Source organism: Bidens hawaiensis, unplaced genomic scaffold (assembly GCF_021521415.1).
Source record: "Bidens hawaiensis isolate Kalapana, Puna unplaced genomic scaffold, B.hawaiensis_p1.1 tig00036699_1, whole genome shotgun sequence".
Taxonomy (NCBI): domain Eukaryota; kingdom Viridiplantae; phylum Streptophyta; class Magnoliopsida; order Asterales; family Asteraceae; genus Bidens; species Bidens hawaiensis.
Genome location: NW_027505422.1, coordinates 90,745 through 105,748, shown reverse-complemented (window position 1 = coordinate 105,748; position 15,004 = coordinate 90,745). Strand labels below are relative to the sequence as shown.

Sequence of the window (15,004 nt, the reverse complement as noted above, 5' to 3'; positions counted from 1 at the left end):
GGGGTAATAAGCCTTTGAAGTTGATTGGTCAGAAAGTGGCTTCTATGTGGCAATATTTACAATATCTTCAATTGATTGGTGAGTGGTTGATTTTGGTGGTTTGGGTATCTAATTAGTGTCGTATGATGTTTTACTCAACTTGATGTTGCATAACATTGGGAGAAGAAGGATGGCGTTGGCGTTGGCGTTGGAGGAGAGCCGATGATGCTGGAGAGTCTGCCGGGGACGATGGTTATTAGTGGTGTGTGTGTTGTGTGGGGGGGTGACTGCAGTCGTGATTTAGGATAAGAGAGTTTGAGATGGAGATTGTGTTTAGGGGGGAGAGAGAGGGAGAGAGAGAGAGAGAGAATTTTAGTTTATATAATGGAGGTCAGGCGGAGGTAGAGGATGGAGACCGAGAGGAGGAGGACGGTGGCGATCAAGGCGTAGATGAGGGTGGTTTAATGGGGGCGTCGACGGGACCGGTAGGTGGTGGTTACGACGGGTGGTGATTACGGTAGGTGGTGGTGGTTACAACAGTCAGTGGTTGTTTGGTGATGGTGGTGGTTGAGGGAGAGAGAATGTGAGTGTGTGGTGATTGTGTTTTATATGTTTTTACAATATAGTTTTGATGATTAAATTAATTTTAAATTTACAAATATACCCACATGTGCATTGCACATGACCAAATTTAATGAAAATACTTAACTGGGTTAGTGTCAACGGACATAATGTGATAGAGTTTTTAAGTATAAATGATGTTTTATGTTATTAAGTTTGCCAAAGGATGCCTGTTAAAAAACCGTGTAAACATAAATGAAGCCCTTTGCCATTTTGTTATATTGAAAAAAAGGTAAAGATTACCAGAACGTAAATAAAAATGATGTTATGTTATTAAACACAAAGAAACAGTGATGGTGATGGTGATGGTGATGATGATGATACATATATCAGATCTACTTAGTAACCTAACCTAACCTAACCGACGGACGTCCGTTTGATAATCCTCCTTCCGATCTGTACACGCCAATTGTGCGTTTATTATTATGATGTGGAGCACAACGGCTCTTGCGAATTTGAAAGAAAACCTAAACAAAATCGCCCTGGATGTTCACGATGATGATGACGATCATTCTTATTCTTATCACTCCGATGATCATCCAATCGCCAATGGTTTTGATTCAGAGGTATATTAATTAACCTAATTCATTTGTTAGGGTTTTGACATCGATGAAACTTACTTTCTTCCGATTCCTTGATTAGACTAACTGCTCTAGGCTACGAGTAATAAATAACCAATCGCAGTTCAGTGTGCTTTATATATAATTCACTGAATGCCTTATCCAAGTGAGTGATTTCTTATGGCATTCAAAGATGATACCTCATCCATGCAACTAAAAGTAATCTTCATGAAAATTTGAACTTTTTTCGAGACTTACCAGTTCTCTTTTAAACGATGCTATGCTCCAGATCGAACACTACAAAGCAGAGATCAAGAGGCTTCAGGAATCCGAGGCACAGATCAAGGCACTATCACTTAATTATGCAGCTTTACTAAAAGAAAGAGAGGTACCTGTTTGTTTTCTTGTGTCTGTTATGTTCTTTTATGAAATGTACTAATAGTATCCTCAAATCAGTTGTGGAAGCAGTTTTAGGATGTGCTTTCTTAGTGTTACCTCCTATTCTTTCTTTAGTCATAATTCTTCTTTTATGCAATTTGCAAAGCGGCTTTTCACCTCTATATTTCAATGTAATTCTTTTGCTTTAAATGTCTTACTGTGTTTTTCTTAAGCAGGATCGTATTTCTCGATTGAATGATGAAAATAGTTCATTGAAGAAAAACCTTGATGCATCTAGAAGCGAGATTTTAAAGGCGTCACCTAATAGCCCGTCTGGAAACAAGGTATGCTTATAGTTAGCAGTTACGTAATTTTCTATTTGTTTAGGACTGCGATACATTCGTGATCAGTTGAGTATATACAACTACCTGTTCAGCATGCTTTGAAAACATGGTTCACCCTTGTTATGTGTCTGTTTGGTTTTTTTACTTCTACATCTTACTAGCTTCCAGTTCTTTATGCTAATATTAACTTACTTAACAGCAGAAAAACCGATCTTTTGGAAAGAGAATGCAGAATGGTGTCACATCGAAAGAAGATGCATACTCATTACAAACGACCCAACTTAAGATAGGGAGTTCAAGCACTGAAAGCAGTGAAAAGGTAACACCTCCTTGTGCACATTATATGAATGATTTGTTCATCATGATTACATAATTCTGTTATGTTAGTAAATGCTTTCGCCTTTGTAATCAAGTAGATGATACATCATAGAAATTTGATGCCCTTATTTTTCCTTACCATCCTAGTTTTCATCATGTGCTTTTTAGTACATAATGAATGAATTTGACGACAGATATCTGATAACTTCTAGGAGCTATCTAATTTACTGGAAGAAAGAAACAATTCTCTAGCAACACTGCAAGCAACACATGAGCAACAAATGAAACGGTTACAAGACGAACTTGACAAAGAACGTGAAATGTCAGCAAGCTTGCAATTGAAGATCCAAGGTGTGTAGAAATTTGACTGCTGATTACATTTTCATGTAGTGAGGTTCTTTTCTGATGCTAATATTCATTTGTAGAGGAACAAAAACTTAACAGATCTTCTTACAAGGAACATGATTCTTTAAAGGCGAATAAAGAAAATGTAAGTTCTACATTTGCTTTTAAAGATTTTTACGAGCTGACACACACAAAGATCCATGATTTGGTGTACCTTTTTACCGTAAAAAGATTAACTACATGAAAGTACATACTCCATAGAGCTATAAAAGTATTACAGGAGAAAACTTTAGTACTCTGCTGACATTAACAGAGTGCAAGGTTTTAGTTCTCAGTTTACTAAGGAAATTTTCAGTTTTGTTCTGGCTTTTTTAGTGTTCTTAATCTTAGACTTCTTTCTGTGGTATGACTTTTTGTTTTTCTGCAGATGTTAGCAGAGATGAATAAATTAAGAGATGAGCTGAACCAAAAAATATCTGAAGTAAGACATTTGCAGATGGAGTTAAATAAAAAGGAAAATGCAGAAGCAAATGATGCCACAGGGAGTCTTAAAAGAGTAGTGGCATCATTGGAAAAAGAAAACAAAGATCTTAAGGTTAAATCTTCATATAAGAATTGGAAATTATATTGAAAACTGGAACACAATGCTCTCTTGTTGAATATGGCACACGGCTCATTGTTTTTTTTACAATTATCTGTTTTCTATAGATAGAGAAAAATGAACTGAAGGCTGCTTTGGAAGTTGCTAGTAAATCTTTGTCCTCAAATTCAAATGGTGTTCATGAGGTTAGTTTCTTGTAACTATAAAACCCTGGTGCGAAAAAAACTTTTTTTTTTTCTTTAAATTTTGTACATGTGTGTTCCCAATCTAACTTCTGATTTTTGATGATAAAATTATGTGCAGCAGGTATCTGGAAGTTTTGTTGGCAAAGACGAACTGGAGTCATCTCTTCAGAAAATGGAGAAAGATTTGAAGGAGACAGCTCAGCAAAGGGACAAGGCATTACAGCAGCTGAATCGGCTTAAACAGCATTTATTGGAGAAGGTTTAAAAACATGTTTTCGTTGTATTTTATTTTATTTTTATGCGCAGTAGGTGTCATTTGTTCTTTTGTATGTTTGTTTCTTGTGGTCTGAATTTGTTTAGGAGTCTGAAGACTCTGAAAAGATGGATGAAGACAGCAAGATCATTGAAGGGTTACGAGAAAATAATGAAATGTTAAAAGCTCAAATAAGACATTTGGAGAAATCGTTGAATCAAGCAATTGCCGGTCAAGAAGAGGTTAAGTTGACAAACAACATTGAGCTTCAGAAGTCCAAGGAAACCATCGATGATTTAAACAAGAAAGTGGCTAGTCTTAAAAGCATCGTAGATGTGAAGAACGTTGAACTTTTAAATCTTCAAACTGCTCTTGGTCAATATTATGCTGAAATAGAAGCTAAGGTATCCATGTCTGTTCTAGATTGTATCGTATTTGAGTAGATGTTGATAATAGTTTCGGTTATGTAAAACTTATTTATGCTTCTATATATGATCAGGAACATTTGGAAAGGGAATTGGCTTCTGCAAGAGGAGAATCTATTAAACTTTCTGAGAGATTGAAGGTTAGTTTTTTCACTCTGGTGATATTTAGTTTAATGTTTTCTTGTTAATTAAATATGTTACAAGCTCTTTTTTTTCCCTCACCAGGAGGCATTCCAACAAATGGAGACAACAAAGAAGGAAAAGGAGGAATGTTTGGAGAAACTTTCTCATACTGAAAGACTATTGGCAGAAGGAAAAGGGAGAGTAAATAAGTTAGAGGAAGACAACGCGAAACTACGCCGTGTTGTAGAGGAAAGCATGACTAGACTTAATAGAATGTCCATGGACTCTGATTTTTCTGTTGACAGGTTAGTTTTATTATTGTTTTTCTTTCTGCTTACAGGTTATTGTTAATTGAATTGGTTTACATGAGCTTTGGGAAATTCTGATCTTTGTGTGCATGTATCATGCATGGTAGTTTTGTCAGGACATATCTTATGTTCGAACCAAACAACTACTATTAACCGTTTTGATATAAGTATTCTGAATCATTTTAAGGGAAATATTCTGATGCAGTTTCGGAAGCGATTAATGGCTCGAGAGACTCATGATTAATCAAAGATGATAAAACGAACCAAAGGTTCGAAGAACAATGTTCTTATAAATTAAACTCTAATCAATAACTAAAAATAGACAATCATTGATCCCTATTTATACTAAACAATGAAAAAGATAAACTAGGAAACGGGATAAACATAAATAATAAAAGATCTTAAAATCTTAATTCAAATTAGGAGATAATCTGCATCATATTCGACTTGGTTTGAAATTGTAGGCTATTGTGAAATCTTCGTGAGCTAAAAAGTAACACGAAGAGACAATAGGTTATGATATACTGCTTTTTATGGACAATCAGCCGATCAGGATGAAGTAGGTTGATTTCATCTGATGTTAGCATATGCACTATTGCGGGTTTTTTTAGTGATGTTTTTGCTTTCAGAGCAACTGATTAGTTATCATTATTACTTAATTTTCAAAGTAGGCGTCCCAAGTTGGAGAGCACTCTGTGCTATTGATAGGCTGTTAAATTATATTTACCTTTTGCATGTTAATGACTTGCAATATTTGCAGGCGTATTGTGATTAAATTATTGGTGACTTACTTTCAGAGGAACCACAGTAAGGAGGTGAGGTTAATTCTAGAAATCGTGTAGACAATTACGTATACAAAAAAATAAAGGAAATACGAACACGTTAACTGAACACATGAGGTTTTAGGTTCTGGAGCTTATGGTACGCATGCTAGGGTTCTCTGAAGAAGAAAAACAACGAATCGGGGTTGCCCAACAAGGAGCAGGCAAAGGTGTTGTTCGCGGTGTTTTTGGTCTACCAGGCCGTCTTGTAGGTGGCATTTTAGGAGGAACCTCAACGGATAATCTCCCACAAGCTGCATTAGATAACCAGGTAATAAAACACTTCATCCTTGTGGAATAATATAATCAAATGATTTACTGGCTGATATGGTGGTAATTTTATAACTGTTGCAGTCGTTTGCGGACATGTGGGTTGATTTCCTTTTAAAAGAGGGTGAAGAAAGGGAAAAGAGAGAGAACGGTGATACGAGTAAAGGTTCGAGTACTTCGACAGATATGAAGTAATTAGCAAGGGTTTTGGTTTGCATATAGCCATGTTCAATTTATTCTTTTGTATACAAGTTGTAAGGGTGTGTTTTTGTTGTTGGAAAAGAATGATGTTACTGATAAGCTCATGAAACACCAGAACCTCTGAAGTGATTGAACATTGTAACACCAAATATTTTCATTTTAGATGTAAAAGCTTTTATAATCTCTGATCACCAAACACTTTTACATGATAGCTTCTCAAAACAATATGATTTTGTTTACTAAAACCAAGTCTTAAACCTTGTGCAGTAATATTCTCAAAAGTTAAGTTACTAGTCAAAAAATACTGCGACGGTCACTTAATTAAAGCAAACACGAGTTAAAGCGTACAAGATCAGGATCACACGACTTGAAAACTACACAACACAAATATAACTACTCAACAACATTCATACTTGGTGATAACCAGAATCCTACCCCTTCTTTTCTTTCAGTGTCCCACGCGGTATTTTACTCACAACCTTGGCATCAAACACTGCATATTGTTTCTTGATCTCAATCATCGCTTTCTCCGCAAACGCATCAATTTGGTTCTCGTACTTCTCGTACAGAACGGGAATTGTGTGTAGAAGCACAAAACCTGTTTTCCAATCATATCAAGTAATCCATTTTAGCTTCAAGAAAAAGAAAAAGAAAAACCATGAATTATATTGATTACATCCTCCCCCACAAATATCATGTATCTAATAAAAGAAACACAAGAGGAAGAACATTCAAAAATCCATTTTGCCTAACATATCAAGTAGGCCTGTAAAAGAACCGAACGCTCAAGAATAGTTCGTGAACTGTTTGGTGGGAAGTTTGTTTACGTACGTTCGCTTAATAAATGAACCAACACGAACAAGAAATTTTGCTTGTTTAGTTAAATGAACGAACATGAACATGAGCAAAGGTTGTGTTCATGAACGTTCGGTAACGTCATAGTTATTAAAAGCGCTAGGCGCACTCATGGTGTATAGGTCTCACCTAGGGCCTAGGCACAAAGCGCAAAAAAAGCGAGGGCCAAAGAAAAAAAAGCGCACTTAAATGAAAAAGATTAAAAATATGATATGTATTAGAAAAATAATACTATTATTCATATATAAAAAGCAAAAGCTATTATGTAATACGCATAAAATTTAAAAATTAAACAATAAGTTAAAAATTACTTATAAAATATAGGGACTAGAAAGCTAAAAAGATTCATAAAACCTTCAAATATTATTTTAATAATTCAATAACAAATAGTTTTAAATTAAACAATTATTTAAATTAACCTATCATTATTTAGATAATCTTAGAGTTACTGTAGCACACTGCTGCAATGGCAGCAGAGCTGCAAAGTGCAAACAATAAGCAGCTATAGTATTACTTTATAATATAAATCAAAATGAACTTGTTTGTTGCAGCTTTTCTATACTTTAAACTTTAAACCCCATGTATAGAAAATGAGAACACCAAAAAGGCTTTCATCCGCTTCCTTCCAGGTAATTCTCCTCTATTTCGGGCCGGAATTTCCAGGTTTTAGCCGGGATCTGGTCGGAATTTTCAGATTTTAGCCGGAATCTGGCCAGAAGCACTCCTCGGTCGCCACCAGGCGCTTCACCTGCGCTGCGCCTTAAATTAGCGCCTAGGCGTGCGCCCAGTGCGCTTTTAATAGCTATGGGTAGCGTGTCATTTATGTTCATTAGTTAAAGGTTAAATTTATAATTTTAAAATATTTTGTTTGTATTAACCAACCTAGCAAATAAATTCTATAATTGTATTGTTTTATGTTCAGTTTGTTTCGTTAATGGTTTGTTTTATAAAGTCTTGTTTTAACTAACAACAAATTTAACTTGTCTGAATAAAACCGTTGATTGTGTGATGATTATGTTTATGATTATCATTATCTCAAGTGCATAACTTTATATTTAATTAAGGTGATTATGTATGATGTTTTGGATTAAGATTGTTGCTGTTTTTCTTACACTGTACATGTTTGCTTGCGTGCGTGAACTGTTCATGAACAAGTTTAATTCCTTAACGAATGATCATGAACAAGATTTTCCATTCGGATAGCGTTCATTAACCATTCGTGAACAAGTTTAATGTTGAACGAACGGATATTAACAACGCTTCATTCGGTTCGGTTCGTTTATAGCCCTAATAATAAGTAAGAAGTAATAGTCCTTACTTATGTAGAACAATGTCAAGAAATTGCACCAACTCCCTACTATAGATAGAACCCAAAGTCCAAAAACCACCTGCCAATACAAGTCGCCGCATGGAGATGGTTAAAAAGCGTTAGGAAAAAAAGCAGAGAAAAATCGGTCAAATGAGAACGAAGGGAGGGAGAAGAATGATCACACAACATACACCAAGAAACTTCTTTAAATCCCTTCCAGAGGCAATGTCTCGTAGAGAGTCAAGAGCCCGATTAATTTCATTCCTTAATCCAGCAGCAATTTGAAGATACTTGTCTTCAGGAATTCGAACCTCAGGGATACGTGGAGGAGACCTGTAAACAGGCCGGTCAGTCAAATAGTCAATGATCTCAATGTTAAGATCCAGTTACTCGACATAAAGCTCACTTGTTAATGAACTTAGAAGCATTGGACCACAGGAAGAGAAGAGCAAAGGCAAGTATCAAGACGTGGCAAAGCAAAGTGAGGAGATGGTACTCGAGCAGTTCAAAAAACACCCACACTGCAGTTGCTCCACCAAGTACACTGGCTGATATCTTCTTGTTCCTCCACAAGAACACATCAGCAGCTGCATATATACATAATAAAACAGCGTGTCAGAACGACTAAAACCGCTTCAAGGAGTTACAAGACGCCATGTAATTTTTGCAACATTGGTGAATTAAGGAGACTCAAAACCAGTGTCCTGCTTCTCAAATTGCCTAAAACATCAGCAGTCATCTACTGAAGTAAACAATAATTCTGAATCTGTATTCGTAAATAACATAAACAGAGTCTTGACAATCTTTTTAGGTTAACTTCATAACACCTAACATGTAAAAGTAACTTGCTCTACTAATTAACTAACTACACCAACTACCAATTAACACATCAACAATGGATAGAAATCCATGAACTCGAACAAACAACAGTTAAAAAAATTCAAGGTAGCTAACAAATACGGCCAACAAAACATAAACGTAGTTAACTAAGGTTGTCCATATGGCTCGGTTTGAAACCAAGCTGAGCAGCTTTGAAACCGAGGCTGGGCCTGAACTTGCCCGGCTCTTGAACAACGCTAACTAATAACAGGTACAAAAGTTCAAGGCAGCTAAAAAATCCGAGTAAAAAAAAACATAAATGTATCTTAAATATAAGGCATGAATTGGCTCGCCAAGCCGAGCTAGGGCAGCTAGATCATTAGCTCAGCTCGGTTTGGCTCAATTATTTAACCGAGCTGGACTCGGTTTAAATAACTAAGGTTGACTCGCTAATTAACTACTATTTTTAGCTTAGATTCTCAAGCATGCTTACGTTTTCCACCACCAAAAACCTTGTGAACAGGTTTCTCCCTTCCGAACAACCGGTAGATCTTAGCCTTCATCGAAGCATCATGCTTCTTCTTCACGTCATCATCGTGCTTCTGCTTCTTTTTCTCCGAATCAGAATCGGACGAAGAAGAATCGTCACGATGAATCGTCGACTCGCGCGGGTCGATTTCATCAACGTGCTCAGCCATATCACCAACAACAAACAAAACAAATCAAATCACAAACCCTAACAGTTGATGTTTACAGTAAGTAGACAGACAACAACAGTTGACCTAATTTTGCCCAAATTGGATTTATATACGTGTACGGAGCGGCTCGGATGGATGTTGATTATTTACATATTTAGTATCATATATGTTTTTATAATTTATATTAGACATAGTTAAAATATAGTTAAAACAAAGTTTTATTTAATACAAGCAAAACTCGTATATTACAACTTTAATTTAGCCTAATTTCCAGTATGTTTTTTATAGTCTTTGTTCTTGTTATGATTTCGTCTTCTATCTATTCTAATAAGGTTTATTATTTATGTGACCAAAGTTATCTTTGTTCATAGTATGATTCTCTTAATAATGTATTAGTTGATGCTTAGTTTGAAGTGAAGGTACATGCAGATTAATAATTCTTATTTTAACTTTTAAACTCAATTTTTTTTTATTGAAGTACAAACTATATCAGAACCTAATCGTTGGTAATGGTCTGACTTAGTTGGGTTTTAATTTTAAACAGTTTAGTTTCGATTTTCGACGATAAAAAAAACGTGTAAAGTTGGCTAATGGTTTAATTTAAAATCATCAAAACTGAGCCGCAAACACTTTTGTATAAATTGTTTTTTTTACTTCAAAAACTATAGTAATATCATACTCAAATTAAAGATAATAAAATTCTCGTTTTTATGATGTCATTTATTTTAAAAATATTAACTGATGTGCGAAAATGTATATATGAAAACTACTACACACAACTAAGATTTAAATTTAAACGGATTATCCTAACTTAAGTTCACACAACCGGCAAGTGTACCGATCGTATGTAAAACTAAGGAAGTCCGAGTATCGAACACAAAGACACGTGAGGCGGCTCAGATTCCTAACCCTACTCAAGTCCTGCCTAAATAATATATTTTTTTAACTTATATATCTAAACTTCCTTAACTAACTTAACTTAACTAACGGTGAAACTTAACGAAACTAACTGTAAACTTAACGGGATTTAACGATAATAAGAAAACGAATCACCTAGGTAAGATGACTTAACGGGTATAGGACGGCTCAGGTGCTAAAAAGTGTTTGAAACCGGCTTCTAAAGATGAACTAAGATAGATGTAATCAAGGCAACTGGGTCCCTACGGTCAGTTTTACCAGAAAACACTAACAACGTCTATTTAGCTTTTAATTTATGGTTGTTTATTTACGTACCCTAATGATTTATTACTTGGTCCGTATCAAAATCACAATCCTCACGCTCGAGCTAACTATAAACCTAGGAAGAGAGGGGTAATTCAATAATAAGGATAAAATAACTCAACTTACAAACTAACCTAGTCGATGGGTAGAAAACCGCACGTGGTCTCGCAACGGGTAACTAAATCAACTAAAGCGGAGAGATAAGCTAACCCCTAAGGTTTTGGTACAACTCAAAGAGGATGATCCTACTGACCTAAATGATTCAAGAAACATAAACCCTAATGGCACGCGTCTACCACAATCAATCAACACACTCAGTATTAACCAAACTAGCAATTAACGACTACACGAAACAAATTCATGCAATAATCAACTACTCGGGGCTCATGCAACCTAAAATACATCTAATGGCAGCAAGGTTCATGGAATAGCATCACAAATTATGAACTTTACAATAACTAAACCAGCTCGAGGCTAGAAGCTACCAACACTTTAGTTGATTTAGTTACCCGTTTTATTATTACTGATCAATAAAATCAATATCTGCAAAAAGGGGAGTATCAAATTATTTTATGGTAAAAAATTCATTTATTTCAATTCTTTTGAAAGAACAAGAAGAAAACAAAGAAAACAGAGGATCTGTTGAATTTCAAGTAGTAAGTTTCACCAATAAGATACGGAGACTTACTTCACATTTGGAATTGCACAAAAAAGACTATTTATCTCAGAGAGGTCTGCGGAAAATTTTGGGAAAACGTCAACGGTTGCTGGCTTATTTGTCAAAACAAAATAGAGCGCGTTATAAAGAATTAATCCCTCTGCCGAGCTCCACCCTGCCCGCATTTTTTTGCATTTTGATTTTGCAATTTAGAAGGGCCAAAGAAATGTCAATCAAACACGAAATTAGCACCCGAAAAGTGATAAATCAACCATTAAACATCAAACCTAGGCGATTCAAACAAATTTAGCCAACCATGATGAATGAACAGTAGATAATAATGATAATTAAGCTCAAATTATTCATTAAAAACTGATTGGAACTTGTTTCAAAGTCTAAAACTTAAAAACAAACTCACAAACGTTAAAACAAGCAAAACCGACAACCGGTTGATGAAACTCCGATCTGGAAGCTCCTCCTCTTTGGTATTTCGACTTTAGCAGATGTGATGGCTGGAAAGATGATCAAAAATAGTTCATAGGGTTTTAGGGTTTAAATATATATTTAAACACCTCATTCCTAATATAAAATATGTCAAAACAAGCCTACAAGGCCCACTAGAAGACAAAATAGACGTTTTTATGATTTCAGGCTGTTCTTGGCAGCCTTGGGACATGTTGGAGTCCACCACATGCTGCTTGAATGGTATGACCTGGTCGCGTAGCTCGGCCATGCCATTTTCCGACGTTTTTCGACTTCCAGCTCGTTTATCTTTGTACGCACATACTGACTTCATCCGAGCTCCATTTAAGCTGATTCTTTCTTCATTTAACTCGTTTTCTCGCTCTCTTCAATATGTGACCTATCACATACACAAACGTGTAAATTCACGTAAGAACTATTGATATTCGTTAACGTTTAAGCACAAAATAACATAAAAACTATTAGGAAAACATGTGGGTTTTACACCACATCATTAATGTATGAAAAAGTTATGACATTTTAAAAATCATGGGGTAGTTGAGTTAAAAGTGAAAATAAAATAATATATAAGTATAAGATTAAGTACCAATGTTGTAACTTTAAGGGATGAAAATTGTAATTATTTTGAAAAAATTTTAAATGCAAGTGAGATTTAATGTAACAATAACATTTTTGTCCCTATTTATTGTTGTACCTCATGCTTTGAGATTTGTAAATTACTTAAAAATAAGTGTCTTAATTTACCCATGAGTGACGCAATATATATAGTAAAGATAATTGCCTAAAATTGGAGGCCTTATGTCGCCCCCTTCCCTCTCGTGCCACCAGATTGCTCCACTCGTGAATTCTGGCTTCTCATTCAATCTCTCCTTTTAGTTTCGCGGGTCATGAGCACTATCCATAGGTCTGAGTATCGGTTTAAGAAAATGCGTTATAATTCGGGTTATAATCCCAATTCTTCTTCCTCTCACCTAAAGCCTAACTCTACAATTACTAATCTATCTGATAACGGAGAGGAAGTCCACAAATTCTCAAAACGATGATATTTGTTTTCGAGTTTCTTTAATTGATTGTAGGATCTTAAATCGATTAGATTGACTTTTGAATCAAATTTGATATTTGTTTTCATACTTCGTTAATTGACTCTATAATATTTTACAACATTGCAGAAAATCATGTTATAAACTTCCATCATGTTACTTATATTCTAATAAACTTACATCAAGTCAGTTGTGGTGCAATTAGTTTTTATTTATCATTGTAGTAGAAAATGAGTAAATACAATTTAATATTTATAAGACAATTAACCTACAATGAGTTTAATTATGTCATTTAATTATGATTTCTGCAGATAACTATGATAAACTCTGCAGAAAATTGAAGTTTTAATCTTTCATCTTGTCACTTATATTGCAATAAATTTTCATCAACTGAATTATAGTGGAAGCTTCAAAGAGACTACTCAAAATCATCCGCTGCGTTATATCACCCTACATACAGAACTCGAATGTGCTCGCCTTCAAATCAACCGCATATCAAAGACCAAAGCATTGACCATTCATAAGTCAGCTATTTACTCAAATTGTTTGTTGAAAAGAAAGCATTATTCCATCTTATCACTTATACTGCAATAATCTTTCATCAGCTGAGTTATAGTGCAGTTATATTTTTATTTTCATTACAACAGAACATGACTAAAAACAATTTTGAAGTTTCAGTTTAATTATGATTGTAGACAAAACTATCATCTAATAATTACTAAAATCAGTTGCCACTCAATGTATAATCTATTAAAAATCATTATTGTAGCAAGACATTATAAAAAACCATAAATCCGGAATTTATTTATTAACAACTAAATTTTAATATAAAGAAACATAATTATATTATAATAATTGTATATCTGAATATATTAAAACAAAACTTTAAATTAAAATAATTATATATTTGAATTCTATATTATAGATATTCTATACAAAACAGAATTTTAAATGAATTAAAACCATAAATCCGGATTTTTTTAACAAATAAATTAAAACCTTTTATATAAAGAAACAAAATATATTATTAATTATATATAATATATTCTTTATTATAGATAACATCTAAATTATATTTTGTAGGATTTCTATATCAAAACATATCTCAAAATATGGTTAATTATTCATTATAAATCATAATAATATTCACATCCTTCTTCATTCAATAAATCGTTCAAGGCTTAAAGTTAGTTTTTTATTATGTTTTCCAGTTTTTAATTTTTTTTGTGTTTTGCTGTTTATTAATAAGTTAATCTAAACTGTAATCATATGTTCTACTTAATTAATATAATTTGTTATTAATCTAACTTGTTATACTACTTTCATTATTTTCACTTAGTTTATTTATAAAACCATAATTTAGAGCGAGTACACCTTTTCCTTGAGTATACTTGATAATGAGCAAAGTGTAAGGCCCCGTTACCGGTGCCTCACATTGGAACGTTGGATTTACTCATAAACGCAGTTCTAAATATCAGAGTTAATTAAAAACTTTCGCGGAATAATAAAATAGTCAATCATTCGTTACAATCATCCATAATTTGTCTTTTTAAACATAACGTAAAATACAGTAATAAAACATCATAACAAAATCCTCAGATGCCAACTTCGTCCAACCCTGCCATGTATCCTCCTCAAGCTAACTACCTCATTCTACTCACATGCGTGCATACTAAAAGTCAGCTACGTTGAGTGAGTTCTAGTTAATACAATCAACATACAATACGTTCTTATATTACATACTTGTCCTTCTTTACTTTCTTTCATACATACGTAAGTATATACTCTCATTTTTACTTTCATACTTTCTTTCTTTCATACTTCATATTTATCTTTCTTTACATACATACTTTTACGTTTTAAAGAGCCTTTCGCCCTATAACCTCACAGATATTATTAGGGTCTGCCACCCTTAAAGAGCCTCTCACCCCATAACCTCACAGATATTATTAGGGTCTGCCACCCTTTACCGTCAATTCCTTCATATCATACTTTCCTTTTCTTTTATAAATTTACATAGTTTCTTTCATACTCATATTCTATAATGTACATACTTCATACATACAACATATATATATATATATATATATATATATATATATATATATATATATATATATATATAAACAATCACATCATCCAACTATCTCCTGACAGTACATGCAATATCCTAAGATCGTTCATGTACC

General features: G+C 34.1%; 2 protein-coding genes across 2 annotated transcripts; one reads left to right on the top strand and one right to left on the bottom strand.

Annotated features, from left to right (window-relative positions):
- The first annotated feature begins 1,028 nt into the window (after positions 1-1,028).
- Positions 1,029-5,831, top strand: LOC143613106 (golgin candidate 4-like). Its single transcript, XM_077086912.1, has 15 exons — positions 1,029-1,166; positions 1,450-1,548; positions 1,775-1,882; positions 2,085-2,201; positions 2,413-2,551; positions 2,626-2,690; positions 2,973-3,140; positions 3,254-3,331; positions 3,453-3,590; positions 3,692-3,988; positions 4,084-4,149; positions 4,235-4,437; positions 5,201-5,255; positions 5,347-5,532; positions 5,616-5,831. Exons 1-15 carry the CDS (start codon positions 1,029-1,031, stop codon positions 5,724-5,726), a joined length of 1,968 nt encoding a protein of 655 aa, XP_076943027.1. The 3' UTR covers positions 5,727-5,831.
- A 175-nt stretch (positions 5,832-6,006) lies between these two features.
- Positions 6,007-9,457, bottom strand: LOC143613108 (reticulon-like protein B1). Its single transcript, XM_077086914.1, has 5 exons — positions 9,209-9,457; positions 8,303-8,483; positions 8,088-8,229; positions 7,906-7,975; positions 6,007-6,330 (listed from the first exon to the last, which is right to left on the bottom strand). Exons 1-5 carry the CDS (start codon positions 9,411-9,413, stop codon positions 6,164-6,166), a joined length of 765 nt encoding a protein of 254 aa, XP_076943029.1. The 5' UTR covers positions 9,414-9,457; the 3' UTR covers positions 6,007-6,163.
- Positions 9,458-15,004: the final 5,547 nt, after the last annotated feature.